The sequence below is a fragment of the Ascaphus truei genome, chromosome 5, assembly GCF_040206685.1.
Source record: "Ascaphus truei isolate aAscTru1 chromosome 5, aAscTru1.hap1, whole genome shotgun sequence".
NCBI classification, from domain to species: Eukaryota; Metazoa; Chordata; class Amphibia; order Anura; family Ascaphidae; genus Ascaphus; species Ascaphus truei.
Window position 1 is genome coordinate 55,586,209 of NC_134487.1, and position 19,184 is coordinate 55,605,392.

The window sequence follows — 19,184 nt, forward strand, 5'->3', positions numbered from 1 at the left end:
CTGCTGCAGCAGCTGCTCTTGAAAGAATAAGTCCAGCAGGGAATGGAATGTTGTAACCCCATTCCCCTCCACCCACTGAGTCCCGTGCAAAGCCATCCTACTGGCATAGGTGCTGTATGACTCTCGGGGAGTACGATCCCCATCCGGAACTTGCTCCTGTAAGATTCTGGGGTCAGGGCATACTGGGTTAGCAGCTTGCTTTTCACATGACCGTAGTCATCGGCATCCACGCGTGGAATACCCATCACAGTCCGTTTGGCTTTGCCAGATAACAGTGGTCGCAGTCTGACCACCCAGTCCCTTCTTGGAATTCGGAACCGGGAATACTGCGTCTCGAAGTCATTCAGGAACACATCGAGGTCATCTGTGCCATCCACGAACTTGCTGAAGCTGTGATGATCCGCCCGGGAAAGACCTTGTTCTCCGTTTGCAAGGTAGGAGTTGTGGGTTCTTCCGAGCACTGCTGTCAGGAGCTGTACCCACTCCGCAGTGCTAACACCCGTTCCCCATGTAGCCAGAAGTGCAGTGAGTCCAGGGACGGCACTCTCGCCAGCTGCAGCTGCTACCTCATCCGCAACCCCTGGCGCCAAGCCACCCAAGACCGGGGGGTTACTAGCACCCTCCTCATGTCCTTGCAGCCCCGGAGCTGGAGGGACCTCATGCACTCCGGGCTGAATAGCGTCAGCCAACACAGCAGCTACAGGGATTTGCCCCTCTGGTAGGACCCTGCGGTCCTCACAATGCTCCAAATCCTCCTCCAGTGATGCCTTCGACCGCCCATCTGTCGGTATGCCATACCCCGCACATCTCTCCACGACTTTCTCTCTGGTCCATGACCTAACCTTCCTGAGCGATCGCTCATGGTGCCTTCGGGGTATGGGTGAAGGGAACAGTGAAGTCTCTCGTGCTCTTTAGAAGTGTGTGTCAGTTGCTACTTGTCTGAGGAGCTCGCAAGCTACAAGATCCTCACTATATTACAGAGCCCGCAGGAAACTGCAATATAGGTTCAATTAGTATCCCACCAGCTGCCACCAGTTTTTTAAAAGCCTGTCACAATGACACCAACTTTTATCAACACATTTATATTTCTGGGTACTTGATTGAACAGAACAAGTTGCAAAATAAATTGTGATTTATTTCCTTAATAGACAAACACATGACATCTGCAGAATACACTTGAAAACAACACTTACTGGAATAAAGGAATGAAAGAAATTGTCCTTTGAAACAAAATAAATTGTCCTCTGCTTGCAAGCGCAAGAAATGCAGCATTGGTTTTAAAAGTCCTGTGGTTACGTGGTTATTAACCCCTTCACTCCTGGACTGGTTGCTGCTGTGCAGGAACAAAGTCTTGCATCTTTACATCATAGATTAAAATTCAGAGATCACACTGTGGACCCTTGGGAAGCCACAGTTATAGACTGCCCAAAGCTATCTTTAACATGTGGATCCAATCCCCTCGTGGGAACAAAAAAACTCACGAATAGCCAAGTTACCCACAGTTAGTTCATAAGACCGGTCAAAAGGGCTGTCCGGTGAGCAGGGCGCATGGGTCAGGTTGACGCCCATGCCACTTAGCATACCTGGGCTACACCCATTTCTTGGCACCACTAAGTCTGATTTTTGACCCGGAAGGGTCACTAGCCTGACATCTGCTGTGCATCAGTATGTCAGTTTTGTATACATTATGGGTCTGCTGGGTCTTTTCATAACTGACACTCTTTTAGACAGGAAGATGCTAATCAGCTGGATCTCTTTGAGGCTCAATCATAAAAATACCGAAGCTCATTCCCCCATATCTCAGCTGTATGTCCACGGAATTCCTGCTTGGACTTACAAGAAATAGCTCCTTTGAAGCTTCGTCATAAAAATACTTAAAGCTCATTGAAATGCCAGTTTCTATACTGCCATCTTGTGTCGGTTAGAGGGTATGGCGAGCAATGCATTTTGTCTTTTCACATGGCAGCCAGGGAATGGCTTGTAAATGGGGAACAAAAACGTCTGGGACAGGGCAACCACAGTAATGCATAGCAAATCAGGTATTAACCCCTTCCTCCCCATCACAATACCACAACAGGCATGCGCAGTCTGGTTACCATCGTTACCCGGGACGCGTTGCAGAGGCAGCTGATTCAAACAGCTGATATGAGCTCATACTTGAACAAAATGGAGTAGGACTTTGTCCACCTGACATTTAGGCAGTAGGTTGATTTATTCAAAATGGTCATCCATCAGCTGTACGGGACTCCTGTGATTGAACTTCTGTGATTGAACTTTCGTGGGTTTTAGTAATTGTTTTATTGTTTTGGTGATTCTATGCACCTGGGTGTTTGGTATAAAAGTCACTCCATTTCATTGCACCACTCCTGAAGAAGATTCCTTTGTGCAGATTGAAACATCAGATTGTGTGACTATACTCTTAATAGACTACTTTTTGATTATACACTGAGTGCTGTCTCTTCATTGCCATCCTCACTGTTGGTAACGTATTTCCAGTATTATTTTATGGGACAAGCACCAGGCACTTGACCATTGCTACCGGTGTGCCAACTATCCTTTTCACTTTATGTATGTATGTATGTATATGTGTGTGTGTGTGTGTGTGTGTGTGTGTGTGTGTGTGTGTGTGTGTGTGTGTGTGTGTGTGTGTGTGTGTGTGTGTGTGTGTGTGTCTGTATACATGCACACACACTGTGTATTTATGTAGTTGTCTCTCATCCACATGCTCTTCTCTAGGAACAATTACAACAAAGAGTTGGTACTTATGCTAAATTAGGTTATTGCTACAGCTCATTAAAATCAAGCTCAACGACAATTTTCTCCTGGCAGGAACTGTAAACCTAAATAGTAACTTACTTAAACAGATATGTATTAGTTTTTTCCCAGTAGCAACCTTGGGTATAGTAAAAATATTTGCAGTAAATGCCTGAGTGCCAAAGAGGAAGCAAAGGTGGTGGACTTGACATTACTGACTTAATAGGAGACACAAAAGTAATCCAGATTCTAGAACGTGTATAATGATCTATCTATGGGATGCACAATGGATTACTATATACAGAAAATGCACAAGGTGATAACTATGGGCAACCTAGATATGAAATATATCAACAACTAATACAGTACTTCCATCTGTAAACTAATATAACATGGGCCCAAGGGATGAGTCGCTCCTACTGTATGTTACATATACTCAAGTGAGTAGCGTGTGCATAGAGAGGGGAAGTGCCAATAGAGTTCTGAAGCAGTCTCTGCCGCGTTTTTAGAGCTTAGGGGGTTAATTGCAGGGATTTTAGTAGTTAGGGGTTAATTTAATGGATTTTAGGGGTTACGTTTTTTAAGGGTAGTCGGTAGAATTAGTATTAGTCCTTAACATTAAGGGGTTTTAGGGTAAAGGTCAAGGACTTACCTTAGCGGCGAATCGGCCGGCGGCGACAGCTCCCGGTGGCGAGGTCAGCGGTCATTTCGTCAAGGCAAAATGGCCGTGACCAAATGTCCTAGACCGGCTGTAAGTACTGGCACAAGACTGCCATGATTGTTTGATCACTACTGTTACCAGAGAGTTCTGGCCTTTAAGCCTGAAATGATAGTTTCTGCAGAGGATTTCTAATGTGTAGCAGGAACAACTGTACATTGGCTCTAAAAGACAGTTTACACTTGAGCTATGGGTGAACAATTGTACAATAATACAAATATCAAGCATCAGTAAATGAAAAGTGATTTATTATTTTTTGATGGAACAGGCGACACTGGCAATCCATATAGTGATCAATAACATTACTTTTCTTGGCTCGTAGTTATCAAGTACCTTTTAGTCACCTGCATTTATGTAGTCATACACACATACACTATGCCACTGAAATAATGGAATCACCATATCACAATGTACTATATTACATTATAATATAGATGTGTGAGGAAATTTTAGAGCAATAATCCCACTTTCCCCCTACTCAAGCTCAAATTATAATCAGTTTAGTTTTAGAAGTCGGATACCTTGGAGGGTCGCTTCCCAAGCAACTACAATTTACAATTGCTTATCTGAGGGGGAAGTGGCCAACAAGGTAACCCGTAGACCAGGAGTTGAGGGGTGATTTTATTGAAAAGACGCTAGGACAGCGTAGTCCGGGCGACTACCATCATGGACAGTAGAGTGATATGTCAGAATGTATAAGGACCACCATAAGAAACATATAAGGGAAAGGCTTAAAGAAGGGTGGGGGGATAATTTATCGTTTGACAAGCAGATGGAGTGGTGGTCAAAACAAAAAGATAATAACAAAGCAAATTATGGGTCTGTGATTCTTGCGTACAGTATTGAGAAATGGGCGGTATATTAACCGATAAAAGTAACAAAATTGTCCCACTCTGTACTCTGTACGCCCTAGTTAAGGAAGCCACGGTAAATATTTGTGCCATTTTATGCAAGGAATCAGGGATCAGGAATGCCCGGGAGGAGAGGAGGACTCCAATATAGAGGTATTCTGTTTGGATTGGAATGCGATAGAGAGAAATATTACGACAAAGATAAATGTTGCCCCTCCTTCTCCTACTAATCCCATTGAACCTCTGGTACCAACCAAGATACCTAAATATATTTACCCTGACCCGGATAAGGTTATGTTCCCTAACGTCAAGTGGGAAATACATGCATTCCAGTATATCTGTAGCCCCCCTCAGACAATTATAGGGAAGGCGTAAACTACCCAGGTAATCCTTAGTCCTACCCGCAGCATACCAGACCACTGATCAGACAGGAAGTAGTTATCAACAATTACACCTACAGAGGCCATTGTGAACCCCATAGTACGGCAGTTGAGACAACTTATGGCAGATCGTCGGGGAGTGCAGCCAGACTGTAATGTAGACATTGAATTTGATGAGGACTCTGAGGAAGAAACAATTAAGGCACACATACTGTACATTTTATCCCACAAGAAAAATATGCTATAATGGGAGCATTGCGCACAGCAGTGGTCGCTCAGGGTCTTGTACATGCCCCCACTGGTCCAATGTTATCTTTGTTTAGACTACCGGCCTCCTTCTCAGCACAAAAAGACCAGAATTAGAAGCAGTTAAATGGGTAATGTAGAATGTTGATAAAAGGCAAGAGAATAGTGATGAGAAGTGAGGGAGAAAAAGTGATGAGATGAGATGAAGATCAGATAGAAAAAAGTTATTTGTGAAAATAAATTTGGCACACAAACAGAAAAATACATTTCAGTTTCTAACAACAATGGTTTTAATCTATGAGCAAGAAATTATGTTAACTAGAGGTCAGGATAGTTAGTGTAGAGTACAGTATGTACAGAATCTTGGGGAAGATGTACAAAAAAGGGGGGAAAGCATGTAGACCTTTTACCTGTTACTATTGTAATAAAATGAATTATATGAAGAAAGATAAACAGATTGCAGACAAAAGATGCAAGATAGGGAACAATTGATTTACACTCTTGTTCCTCCTACCACTTTGCCATATGCTGCTAAACCAAAGATTATTTCCCACGCAAAGAAAAGCTTGTATTAAATTGGAAAGTACTAAAAGAAGTAAAGGCATTTTTGTAAATCCTAACAAATTATCAAGAAGTGGATTTAAATTGCCACTTTGCACAGTCCAAATATGTGTGTAAAGAATGATCAAGACGGTAGGATAAATTACGGGTTAATAATAAACTACAGAGCGATTATATTGAATCACAGCTCTCTGCCGTTTTGCAAACAGCATGAAGTGAGAACCAAATTCCCCCTCCCTCCCAGAACTGTATCCAAGCATGTGTAATTTACAAACATGTAATTGCAAGTTAGCCATTAATTCTGAAAGAAATTGGTTAAAATTCAAAAATAAAACAATGCACGTAATTCATTTTTAAATGTACTATAAAGTATTAAGACTTGTTAAAAGCTGAATAATTAAAAGATTAATTTTTCTGAAGTATTAATTATTTGTCGTTTTATTTTTTGTGCTAGATATCTCAACTGAGATGTAAAATGATAAGTTTTATTTTTGCTTCGACTCCCTGGACCTGAATCATGACAACTTGTCTCCTAACTGTTTGGCGGTATAGATTCACTGACCAGAGCAACAGGACAGAGTCCTGTTTACAATTTACGTAGGCGGGACGCAGGCAGAGGATCAAGGCCGGTGGCAGAGGGGCAGTCAGAGTCACAGGCAGAGGATAAAGAGAAGTGGCAAAGTGACAGAGCTGGGGCTGCAACTACATCAGGAACCTTGCTAGGCAACTTCATGTAGGAAGCGCAGCCTTAAATAGGAGGCTGCCAAGAACCAAGATGGCTGAAAATAGCCAAGTGAGAGCAAGCCCAGAAAAACCTGGATCGCAGCACAAAACCAGGCACGGATCAAGCAGAATCCTTACACAACTGCTCAATAAGAGAAATCCCTGCAAACTAATGGAAATGTTGCTATGCCGTACATTTCTCTATGGCTACCGTTCTCTTGTAGCACTCGGATGTCTCTGTTCAATATCTCATCACTATAGCATTCCTGGAGATACTTCAAGGAAGCAGCAGTTTTTCTTCAGAGGAACTTCCAACCAGCACCATGTTTCTGGCAATTTGTTAAAAATGTGCCAAAGTATTTTAAGTAAAGATTTGTGGTGATTAATTGAATCCCCTCCTGGGACAGACTGGTGTTCAGGGCTTCTGATTTGTTATTATTTATTTTGAAACCCAAAAGTCTGCTAAAGAAGTTCTTGGAATAAATTTGGTATGGAGGTGAAAGGTTTCGTTATTGTTAAGACAGCATCATCCGCGAAGAGTGAAATTTGATACTGTTTGCCATTTGCCGAGATCCCGTTGTTATTGGGATTGGAACGAACGTAAGAGGACAGTAGCTGTAGCAACTTGCGGGATCATTGCCAGCTTTAATGTACACCTACACCCCCCTCTACCCTCACGGCCTAAGACCTTGCCACCTACAGTACTTCCCATACAAGATTAAGTCTATCAGACACCTACAGTGTGTGAACCTCAATGATAATTACGCAAATTCCATAGTTTTTCCATGATAACCTTCTTATATAACCATATATTGTAATATACATAAATCTGTACCACATTTTACCGCCCTGGGGGATATGTTGGCGCTTCACAAATAAATAATAATAATAAGACAGATATAGGTTTGTAACATGCTACCCTGTCTAGTATGGAATTGAAGAGGTTTAACAGGTGGGACATGAGAAGGTTGGCAAATTTCTTGAATTATATGTTTGAGAACCCATCTGGGTCTGGGGCTTTGAGTGTCTTTATCAACTTGAGTATCTCCTCGGGGGTGAATGGTGAGTTTAAAGGATCAAGCTCATTTACACACAGAGTGGGAAGATTCTACCTTTTGAGATCTTTTGCATAATTTGGGGGTTTTACCGCTTTTTCCCGTTGTAAAGGGATCAGTACTAATCATGGAATTCTTTACAGTAGCTATCGCTGTTTGGTTTAAGGTCAAGCTACCTGATTTAGGGATTAGGGCAGAGAGCACAGGTCAATGCAGGAATGTTCTGGGGGAACATCTGGGAGAAGGGTCCAGAGCCAGCTCTCCAGGAATGCCTCAGGGTCCGGTTTCTGATCCGGAGGGTCTTTTTCCTCGCCTGACTGTTAGCGTCTTTTTGTCTGCAGATTATTTCAGTGATTGGAGGGCCTTTAACTTTGCATCAGTAGATTGTTGGGCTGAGGCCGGGTATCCATTTTCTCCTCCAGGTGGTCCTTGCAGCTCCCTAACGATGCGATCTCCTGTCTGAACCTGGTGAGAGCCGTCTGTATCTCCGCGTGGAACATACTTTTTAGGTTGTCAAATAGTTCAACGATATCTTTTTTTTTTTACGAGTACTGCAAGCCCACCTCCTGCTCTGAATCGGAGTCCTCTATCTCTGAATCGGAGTCCACCATGCCATGCAGCGAGCGGTAAATCACCAACTTTGGAGGCAGACAAAACTCTCTTCTTTTAAAGAATGTTGGAACCCATGTTGTGGGGTCTTCCTGTGTTTGGGGTTCATCGGGGCAAGCTCCCATGATCTGGATCACTGTTTTTGGATTTCAAAATGGCTCGATCCACGATGGGTAAATTAAAGCTGCTCAGCCTGCCTAGGTCCAGAGCACACCTCTCAAGCAGCCATTATGTGTGACGCTGCGCATGCACCCCACATTTTATTTCAATGATGAATTAAAAGTTTTGGTTTATGGGATATGATCCCTTTAATACCTCTCCCTTGTTGGATTTGACCTCGGGTAGGAATTGACCTACAGTAGCTCTAACTTCCCTCTCACTTTCAGGAACGCGTTGATGTACAGGAGCACTAAAAAGTGTGAAGAGAACATTGTACAGATAGGATAGAAACACCCAAATAGAAACAGGCCACAGGTAAAAGAGGAGGCATCTAGACTGCTGGTACCCCCCCCCCCTTTTTTTTTCTCTCTTCTCTCCCTTCCCATCCTTTTCCTTTGTATAGTGTCTATGTGTGTATGTCTGAGTGTTTGTCTCGTTATAAATATCCTTTTGTTAAGGCGTATATTACGGAAGAGACAGGTTATGTTTGAATATGTATGAAAATGTGTTGTTAGAATATGTTAAGACATCAAAAAACCTAATAAAATTGGAGTTATAAAAAAAAAAGTGTGAATTGTGAAAGAGTGTTCGTGGTTCTGTCTGTTGACCCTATCTATCCCTGTAGTAAGTTCAAATTAAATTATATACTTGTATTACAATAGTAATAGTCATATCGCTATCTATGAAGTGCACTGAATTTTGTTTTGAACTTTCATTTCTCCCATTGAGTGTTTCCAGCAACACCCTAAGGTGTTTCATATTTGCACGTAATTGGACTTGAACTTAGGTGGTTTTTTTTCTTTTTCTATCTTCAGATGTTAGAATATGTTACCGTAATATTGCAGGATGCAGGAACACCTCCCATGATGAGGTTCTCCTCATTTGACTGTACAGTACACAGGTTGACTGCTTAACTATGGTGTACTCAGACCTACATTGTGCACAGGTGGGTAGTAAGTAAATATCCATTTGAGAAAAACTACCACCCTGAGTCAATAATCATTTTGTTTACTAACCAGGAACAATGTGAGAACAAAAAGTGCGGGGTTTTTTTTTTTTTACACGGACATGTTACACTTCTCCTTTTTGAATTAATTATGAATTCTGGCACAGCATAACAGACACAAGTATTTCGGGAAACACGATAGCAGTTTTCCATACACCATTGTTTAAAGGCAAGTGAAATTAAAGAACATTACAAATATTGTGTAGTTATGCAATCGTTCAAGGAAGTACAAAATATCCACATTGTTGCCTAGTGACTACTAGTCTTTAAAATAGCAAAGTATTCTAAAAGAGGAACAAAATAACATTGGAAATTTGAAACTTGGGGAGGAAAAGCAAGTATACAAGAAAAGTCTTCACTTTCAAACACATTAACGTAAATAAACTAAAAGCTTTTTTGCCAGATTTCCTATTGAGCTTTTAACCCCTGTGATAATGGATGTAGGAAGAAGCTGCTACTTATAATTTCAGAAAAAAAGTTAATAATTGTCACTGATAATAAAGTAATTTGACACGTATCACGAATCAGTTTACATACCGTATATACAAAGGTTAAAAACTAGTCAGAAGTATGTCCGATAGATCAAGGTAAATAAGTTAACCTAAGGAGATAATGGCTCGTAGGCAAAAGAATACTAAGGTTCACCACGGTAAGTAACACCTGAGTTCCTCAGTATAGGATAGCCCAATGGAGCCTGGAATATACAGATCACCTACTGTAGGAAAAGTGGTATTCCTTGATATATCGCACATGCAAACAATTTATGCCATCTAGAAAAGAAGCGCAATAGAGAAGCACCTCATGGTGTACTAAAATCTATTTCAAATTAGAGCAGCAAGAATGAAGATTAAAAACACTCACAATGTGTAAAGTTACAAAAAGCTTATCTGTAAGTAGAGCCCCGTATAGCTCAGTGGTTGCAGAGGGATTCTGTGTAGTTCCGCACTCGTTAGCTTGTGGTGGTGATTGGAGCTGCTGCAGTTTCTTTCTGAGACTGAAGTTAGCCATCTATTCTGACCTCTTGTTCCTAATAGCCGTAAGTCAGAGTGTCGCTCCATGCTTAGCGAGTGGGAAGACTCGTAGTGGTCCACGAAAAAAACGCTGATTTCAATCGCTGATTTGGCAGGGGAACCTTAGTATCTTGCAAGGATCTCAACCACGGATCTGAACGGTGTGCAGACATCCGGCCTGTGCGTTTTGTGATGTTCAGGTCACTTCATCAAGGGATGACATCTGGGGAATCCTCCACATCTGGTGCTCACTCCACGGAAACAGCCCTCACTAAAATAACTGACGACCTCCATGCTGCCAAAGACAGTGGTCATTACACTCTGCTCATATTACTCGACCTCTCTGCAGCATTTGATACTGTGGATCACCCTCTTCTCCTTCACATTCTCCATACTCTTGGTATTCGGAACAAAGCTCTATCTTGGATCTCATCCTACCTCTCCCATCGTACTTTCAGTGTCTCTTCTGCTAACACCTCCTCCTCCTCTATTGATCTCTCTGTGGGGGTACCCCAGGGCTCTGTCCTGGGACCTCTTCTCTTTTCTCTGTACACACTCTCTCTAGATGACCTAATAACATCTTTTGGGTTTAAATATCACCTCTATGCTGACGACACACAAATATACTTTTCAACACCCGACCTTACACCTTGTCACGGAAGACTCCCGTGGCAGGTAGGATCTCGGTGGCCGGAACAGCAGGAAGCAAAGTAGTGGTCACAAGCAGGGGTCCGAGGCAGGCGGCAGGTAGCGAAGTCAGGTAACAAGCAGGGGTCCGAGGCAGGCGGCAGGTAGCGAAGTCAGGTAACAAGCAGAGGTCGGCAACGAGGAGACTGGAACAGGACAGGCGGGGCAGGACAGGTCCGGGAGCAGGGACTGAGAACAGCGAGCAGGGATTGAGACCGGGAAGCAGGGACTGAGACCGGGGAGCAGGGACTGAGACCGGGGAGCAAGGAACAAACAGGGACAAGCCAGATTACTAGCAAGGGCCTTTACTGTGAACAGACTATAATACAGGTACAGGTACATAACAGATCAGGATCAAAGACAGAGGCATGTGATAGAAGTCTGACTTGAAGCAAAGGCAAAAGCAACAGACAGGAAGCAAAGCTATAAAGGACAGAGATAGGAGCAACAAGAAGACAGACAGGCAGACAGAGGAACCCAGAGGAAACAGAAGACAGCAGCACACCCAGTGGACAAAGAAGAACTATGGCTAGGCAGGAGGTCTAGCAGACCCTGACACACCTGCTATACATACCAACGTTTCTGAATGTCTCTCTGCTATATCATCCTGGATGGCCCTCCGTCGACATAAACGCAACATGGCTAAAACAGAACCCCTCATACTTCCTCCCAAACCTGGCACTACTACCTCCTTCCACATTACTGTTGGAACTACGATCATTCACCCAGTAGCCCAAGCACGCTGCCTAGGGGTCACACTCGACTCCTCTCTCACATTCGCCCCTCACATTCAAAACATTGCTAAAACTTGACGCTTTTTCCTCCGCAATATAACAAAGATACGCCCTTTCCTCTGTTGCTCGACTGCTAAAACTCTGACTCAGGCCCTCATTCTCTCCCGTCTTGATTACTGTAACCTCCTGCTGTCCGGCCTTCCTGCCTCTCACCTGTCTCCCCTACAATCTATCCTAAATGCTGCTGCCAGAATCACTCTACACTTTCCTAGATCTGTCTCAGCATCTCCCCTCCTGAAATCCCTCTCCTGGCTTCCAATCAAATCCCGCATCTCACACTCCATTCTTCTCCTCACTTTTAAAGCTTTACACTCTTCTGCCCCTCCAAACATCTCAGCCCTAATTTCTCGCTATGCACCATCCCGACTCTTGCGTTCTGCTCAAGGATGTCTTCTTTCTACCCCCTTTTTATCTAAAGCCCTCTCCCGCTTTAAACCTTTTTCACTGACTGCCCCACACCTCTGGAATGCCCTTCCCCTAAGTACCAGACTAGCAAGACCCACCTTAAGACACACTTGCTTAAAGAAGCATACGAATAGCACTGTGAACATTCTGAACACATGATACATAAAGCTTGGCCCCCTGCAGATGCACTTACCAGAACTCCCTCCTACTATCTCTGTACGTTCTCCCAACCTACCAATTAGATTGTAAGCTCCTCGGGGCAGGGACTCCTCTTCCTTAATGTTATGTTTATGTCTAAAGCACTTATTCCCATGATCTGTTATTTATATTATCTGTTATTTATTCGATTACCTCATGTATTACTACTATGAAGCGCTATGTACATTAATGGCGCTATATAAATAAAGACATACAATACAATACAATTTAAGACCTTCGAAATCAATCACCTATCTATGCAGGATTTAAGTAGATAGGTCCTGAGAAATTACTAGCTACATTTAATATTAAAGAAAAGTTCAAATGTATCCTGAATGAAAATTCAACTCACTGATAGTAAATCTTGAAAAATTATATATATATTAGTGCGTGTGTGGTTGCTGCGAAGTTAATGGTGCAAGGGGAAGCAACCAGTTAAAGGTGCCCACTAGTGCATTAACTAGTGGCCTCAAGTTAAATAATGTCGGAGAAGGCCAACTGTGTCCAGGGACCTGGCACAGGGGTGATCTCCCCACGGGGAGAGGGAATCCCACTCCATTGGGAGGGCGTACCTATTGAAGGGAATCACGGAGAATGTGTGGCTGAGACGTTTCACTGCAAAGGGCAGCTCGCCCACCTCTGGTACAATAAAGATGACTTGTGCAAAGAAAACCCCATGGTGTGAGTCTGCAATTAGTCTCCTGGGGCCCTCACCACCAAGAAGGAGTTCCTCATCAGGACCATCTACCTGCATCTGCATAGATCCTGATGAGGTGGAGGCGCTGCACGTAATGTGAATAGGACTTGTCACCCACTACCTCAGATACCTGTCTTGCTTGACATCCCCCAATACCATCAAGCGGGAGACTCAGGAGTCCTGTTGCCTACAGGTGCACCACCATACACAGACATGTAACGGGGCTGGATAGACCACAGGGGCCAATGTGAGATTGGGTGGGTCAGACAGAACACGAGTTACACACACATACATATATATATGTATATATATATAAACACACACATATATTACTAGAGCATTATAAAAGGCAGATCAGGGAATGCAGTGGAACAAAGAGAAAGGGAAGGCGTGTGTCAGAAGTGTGTAAATGCTAAAGGCAAGGGCATAGTGGAAGCAATAAAAACAAGATGCAACAATGACAAATTAAAACATAATAAAACATTAAAGATACATAAGAAAGTGACAAAATAAATTGAATCATGCTTTAAAAAACTGTATAGAGACATTGTTAAATAAATGGTGTGGCTTGCTGGGTTACGCTCAATTAAAATATATAAAAGAGCACTTTACATTTCAATTTTTTCCATTCTGAAAACATGTTTGTTTTACCTTTCATTTTCACACAAAAAAAGGGCAAATTAGTCAAAATCAACTTACCAATAAATGCATGTTTCTCATCCTCTGAGCAAAGATTGTAACAGCGTGGAAAGAAGGTATCTGGATTTGCTTCCGCATACCATGGCAAGTTTCTTAAATTCAAGCACATGCCAATCTGGGTGGGGGAGGGGGGGGAATGTCATACTGTAGTGAATAGCTTTAGGAAAACTCATAGATCTCGACTCTTAAAGATATAAACATTGTTCACTTCATCACACATAAATTATTAATGGTCACTACAAAAAATTCTTCAGTTCTTATACACTTACCTCAAGCAATTCCCACAATAAATTGATCAGTGTGAAGAATATCTCTCTGTCATGTACCGATGTACAATAATAATCTTTATGTTTTTTTCTTTTTTCGAGGCATGCCCAGGCATTCTGCAAGGATTCTGGGGGTAAATTGAGTCCAACTATATGTGTAATGTGTGTTTTGTTATTTGTGAATCACCTGTGGGTATTTTGCGATTTTAGATAAAAATGGGTGTATACCACACCAGGCCATTTTTTCTAAGTAATGCTATATCGGAAGACATCTTACAGCCCATTCACTTAAATGGGCCATCAGGTGTCATCCAATGTTGGAAGCTGTCTTTTGAAGTGGCATGCCTAGTAAATGTCGGCTATTATGTTGCAATCTCTAACAAATGTAAGTGTTTATCTCTGCTTTTATGGTAAATCATATGTAGGCAGCCTAAGCTGAGCACAGGCAGGGAAGAACCACATTAGAATGAGGAGGACTGCACTGGTTATTTCTGTTGTGCAATAGAATTCTAAACCAGGACAGCCTCAGCATTACTCTATATGCCTGAGAACGTCACTTTGTGCCCCAGGCACCAACCAGTGGACTAAACACAAAATGCCTTTTATCCAGTGGTTGTAGTGTGATGGTACAGAGTAGCGCTACTCCTTTGTCACCCACTTACTGTATGGTTACACGTTTTATTGACAGAAAACTGGATATGGTTTAGGAAGCCTCTCTCCCGTTCTGCTTTCTAAGCATACGTACTGTATAGATCTTTCCAAAATATAACATAGATAACTTTTCTCCAGTGCTACTCCATCTTCAGGATGTTTTAAAGTTAGGCCCAGGACTACTACTTTTATCAGTAGTGCTAAGGTAACTGGAAGCTTGGAATTATTTCAGATAACACCACATGTCCTTGCTTCTTAGAGGTGTCATAGGACTAAAATGAATTAATGGCAGTTATATATTTAGGGTTCAATAAAATGGTAAGAAATGTTTGTCTATTGTTGAAGCACTAGATGAAAAGCAGATTGATATTAAGGACAAATTATAGGCGAATAGGTAGGTGGCTTCTCACCAGTATTGCGTGACCACACTCACTATATTACATCATATTTTCTAAAAAAAAAATGTAGCACACTTGTCAAAAATTCGTAGAGACAATCCCAGCTGGCAATTTTTTTTTTTTTTGCAATTTGTACAAAAATGTTTTACATAGGATTGAAGCAGGGGGTCTCTGGAGCTGAAACCCATTAATTTCAGTTCCGGGGACCCCCTGGTTTTGGAGATTAAGACTTTTGTAAGGGGTGCCAGTAGCCGTTTTTTTATGGCTAGCAGGGTTCACATAATGGAGGCGTTTCAAAGCTCCCGCATCCTGCGGGCTAATAAAAAAAATGGTGACACCATCAGGTTTGGCTTCCTATTGGCCAGCGTGACCGGGGAGATACAGACCTCCAAAAGTGGTGCTGGTATCTCGGGTAGCAGGGGGTTTTTGGAGCTAAAATGAATGCGATTCAGCTCTGGAGACCCCCTGCTTCAATCCTATGTCACAAAAAAAAAAACTGCTTGGATTGCTCCATTAGGGAACGATTCACATGTGTCCGGGAAAATAGTTTGTTATTAATTTAGCCTTTCTTGAGAGGCACACTGACCTGACAAAGGGTCCTCCGTTACCCGAAATATATTGCCTCTCACCATGGCCTCTCAATAAAAGGTGAAATTGATAAGTATGAAGATTTTATTTACACTTATGCGAACTGTTTAAGAATTTTCTACAGGTGTGCTACCTTTTTAAATATATTGTTAAGCACTAGATGGCAGCCCTGCTAAACACAAACTATTCTAAGACACAATGATGTCTTTTTTTTTTTCTAGCACAAACATGTAAATCATACTCCAAATTGGAAGTGATGCATGTAAATACGGAACATGCATCAAGAAATACAGTACAGGCAGTCCTCGGTTATCCAACACCATGAGTACTCAAAATGGCGCTGGATAGCGAAACGTTGTAAAGCGAAACACGTTTTCCCATAGGAACACTGCTTAAATGGAGGTTCCGTTCCTGAAGGCATTTTTAACACTAAAATAAACCAAATATTTTACGCAGGCAATAAGATATGCAGCACACACAAATTATATAGTGTATATACTGTATTATATATATAATATATAATATATATATATATATATATATACGCTCTTACGACGCTTTGCAACGTTGTTTATGTGTATGTGTGTATATATATATATACACATAAACAACGTTGCAAAGCGTCGGAAGAGCGTTGGATAAGCAGTTTTGGCGTTGTAAAAATGAACATAGGTATGCATTGCATAGTGTTGGATAAGCCATTCGCTGTAAAACAAAGCGTTGTAAAACGAGGACTGTCTGTATAAGTCATAGTGAAGCTGGGAGGAGTTTGAAACGATTCGTTATAGATTATACATAGCATTAAAAAAATGCTGCAACTTTGTATGTTATGACCAGTTATACTGTGTCTTATGTAATTTATATTATTATTTATTAAACTTCCTCAGTGAGTATTGTTTACTTAATTTTAAAAACACATTTCTTGCTTTTCCAAATTATACATTTGTTGATCACATTTAGATACTTGTGATTTTCATTTATAATCAATATAAATATCAAGTATGTGTGCTAATTACATACTATACTGTTCAGGTGAAAAAAAATACAAAACTAGATTTTTTATGAATTAAAATAACACAGTAGTGTCTGGTCATTCGAGTTTCCTATTGTTTTCTAATTATCAGCGGTTACCAACCTTATTTGAATCTGTACCATTGTCACAAAAAAACAGAACTAACCTTGCCAACAACATTGTACAGATGTCTATATCCATCCATGTGTTTCATAGCTTTAGCTATGAAGTGTGAATTTACTCTAAAATACCTTGTGACTATTGCAAATGACTCTGCTCCCTTACAGCAATAAGTGTCAAGTACCCCTAAGTAGGATCTTGAATATAACCAGCGGTATTGGTAGCATGTGGTGAACCCCTGTGTTAGCTGTAATACAAGGGTTGTAAATCTCAATTCTCGATGATAACATTTTACATTGAATAGCAAAAAAAACACTTCTTACTTTAGTTGTGAAGGAGCCTGTTCTTCCATAATGATTCAGTATTTGATCCTTATTTAAACAATGATAATCAACCACATCTCTCCTTATCGTCCATATGAAGTGGGGAATTTCAGTTCTGATTAACCTAGACTAACAAAATTAAATAAATTGGAAAGGTTACAAGAACTAATATATATATATATATATATATATACAAATGCAAATACAACTGTATGCTCATCTGCATGTCTTAGGCAGGTCTGCAACCCCGCCTTTCCCCATTATCACCCAGCACACAGCACTTCCACTGCAGCAAGGGATTCCGGGAAATGACATGCAAACGAGCACACAGTGCCACTTTTTGCTTCAAAAAACATTTTTAACATGGTTCCCTATAGGCTTAAGCTTGCTGCATGGTCACAGCTTTGAGCACAGCCAGGGTTAAGGTGCATACCCAGAAAACCACCCACAGACAGGTTTTTTTGTTTTTTTTTTGTAGCCCGGGTGGTGAAAAAGTGATTTCACCTCTAAAAACCGTGCTCATGGTCAAGTGAGACCAGGTGCGCAAAACTTGTGACAAAGTCCGCTCCGGAGAGTAGGCCAGTCAGTGCCATAGACAGTCCTCTTCAGCCGAAGCCTGGGAGTCCTGCTGTTACAGAGACGTCTTCGTCCGGAGACTCCGACATCCATCCTGTTCCCTCCCCGTGCAGTAGGCGCAGCAGGAGGGTCCATGTCTTTAGGGTGTTCGGCTGACGCCTACTAGCCCACCGCAATCTTCCCCCGAAGGGATGGCGATCACTAGCCAGCACTCAGTCTTTGCTCTCCGGAGAGAGGGGTGACGATAACCCAACACGTAACCGAAACAAAATCCATGGTGCGAGTGCTCCAGTGCTCTGTGTGATGCAGTGCAGGAGGTGCTCAGACGTACAAACACAAAAAGGTGTGCACGAGTGCACGCCCGGCCCCGTGCAAGGCCAGGCGGTGACAAAAATAATGGCTTGTCCCCTCAGCGGAAGGCAATAAGGGGGGCCAAGTGCGGGAAAATAGGGGTCGGTGCAAAATCATCAGTGCATGGTGCTCAGTGCTCTTTAAGTGACAGTTGCAATGCAACCAACAACTGTCACAACCACCCGAAAGTGCAGCAAGTGAGACCCCCCAGGTTGACCACTCCTGGGGTGCATGATTAAAAATGCCCGGGCTACTTTGCATCCACCTTCAAGTCCATGACCAGAGGACCAAGTGCAGCAGAATGGGTCTATCCTTCACAGGACAGACCCTACACTTGATCTTAGCCAAAAGGCCGAGAAGCGATCCCCAGACAGCTGTTTTGACCTTAATGGGTCTCATCAGTGTGAGGTTGATTAACTGGGTATGCAAAGAAGCTAAAGGATAGGCCAACCATAATACTGAGTTAAGTTATGGTGAGTAAAAAAAAGTGACAAAAACGCTCCACAGCAAAGCAAATATGCAAATGCAAATACAACTGTATGCTCATCTGCATGTCTTAGGCAGGTCTGCAACCCCGCCTTTCCCCATTATTTGCATTTGCATATTTGCTTTGCTGTGGAGGGTTTTTGTCACTTTTTTTACTCACCATAACTTAACTCAGTATTATGGTTGGCCTATCCTTTAGCTTCTTTGCATACCCAGTTAATCAACCCCACACTGATGAGACCCATTAAGGTTGAAACAGCTGTCTGTGGGTGCCTCGGCCTTTTGGCTAAGATCAAGGCGATATGAATGCTCCTCTCGGCCTGCACAGCTATGACCAAATGCAGTACCATCCTATCTGGGGCTTCAGTAGGAAAGGTCTGTGGCAAGCATTTGGCCCTCTAGCTCGTTGAGAGGTGGTGTCCAGGCCCCGGACCACAGAACCCCTGAGCCTTCAGGCTAAGGGGAGATGGCATTCGAACAACCAGCCCTTCGGGGCTGGGGTGCACCCGCACAACCCTCGAAAGAGGGGAGATGACGTGAACTCCCTTGCGGGCCTCAGGCCAAAGGGAGGAAGAGACGGATGTCCTGAATCCTAACGGAGAAAGGCATCAATGTCCCTGGAAACCTAGGCTTTCGGGCTGAAATCTTCAGGGAACCCGTTCCGAGGGCGGCTCTGACTTCGGTTGGACAGTCCAAGGGCATGCACCCGAACCACTGAAGTGGATTGGAATCTGATGAACGAGAGGGGAGGGTACCCCCCAACCCTCTCGGGAGGGAGAAAAAAAAAAGCTGTCTGTGGGTGGTTTTCTGGGTATGCACCTTAACCCTGGCTGTTCTCAAAGCTGTGACCATGCAGCAAGC

At 42.6% G+C, this 19,184-nt stretch overlaps 1 protein-coding gene across 2 annotated transcripts in view; it reads right to left on the reverse strand.

The window, feature by feature from the left end:
* TTLL8 (tubulin tyrosine ligase like 8) overlaps positions 1 to 19,184 on the reverse strand; it is a 214,132-nt gene that overhangs the window by 161,521 nt on the left and 33,427 nt on the right. For both annotated transcript variants that reach the window (XM_075599830.1, XM_075599829.1), the window contains exons 7-8: positions 16,911 to 17,039; positions 13,553 to 13,667 (exon numbers count right to left, since the gene is read on the reverse strand). In XM_075599830.1, coding sequence (XP_075455945.1) covers positions 13,553 to 13,667; positions 16,911 to 17,039 — 244 coding nt within the window. The remainder of the gene's footprint in view (positions 1 to 13,552; positions 13,668 to 16,910; positions 17,040 to 19,184) is intronic.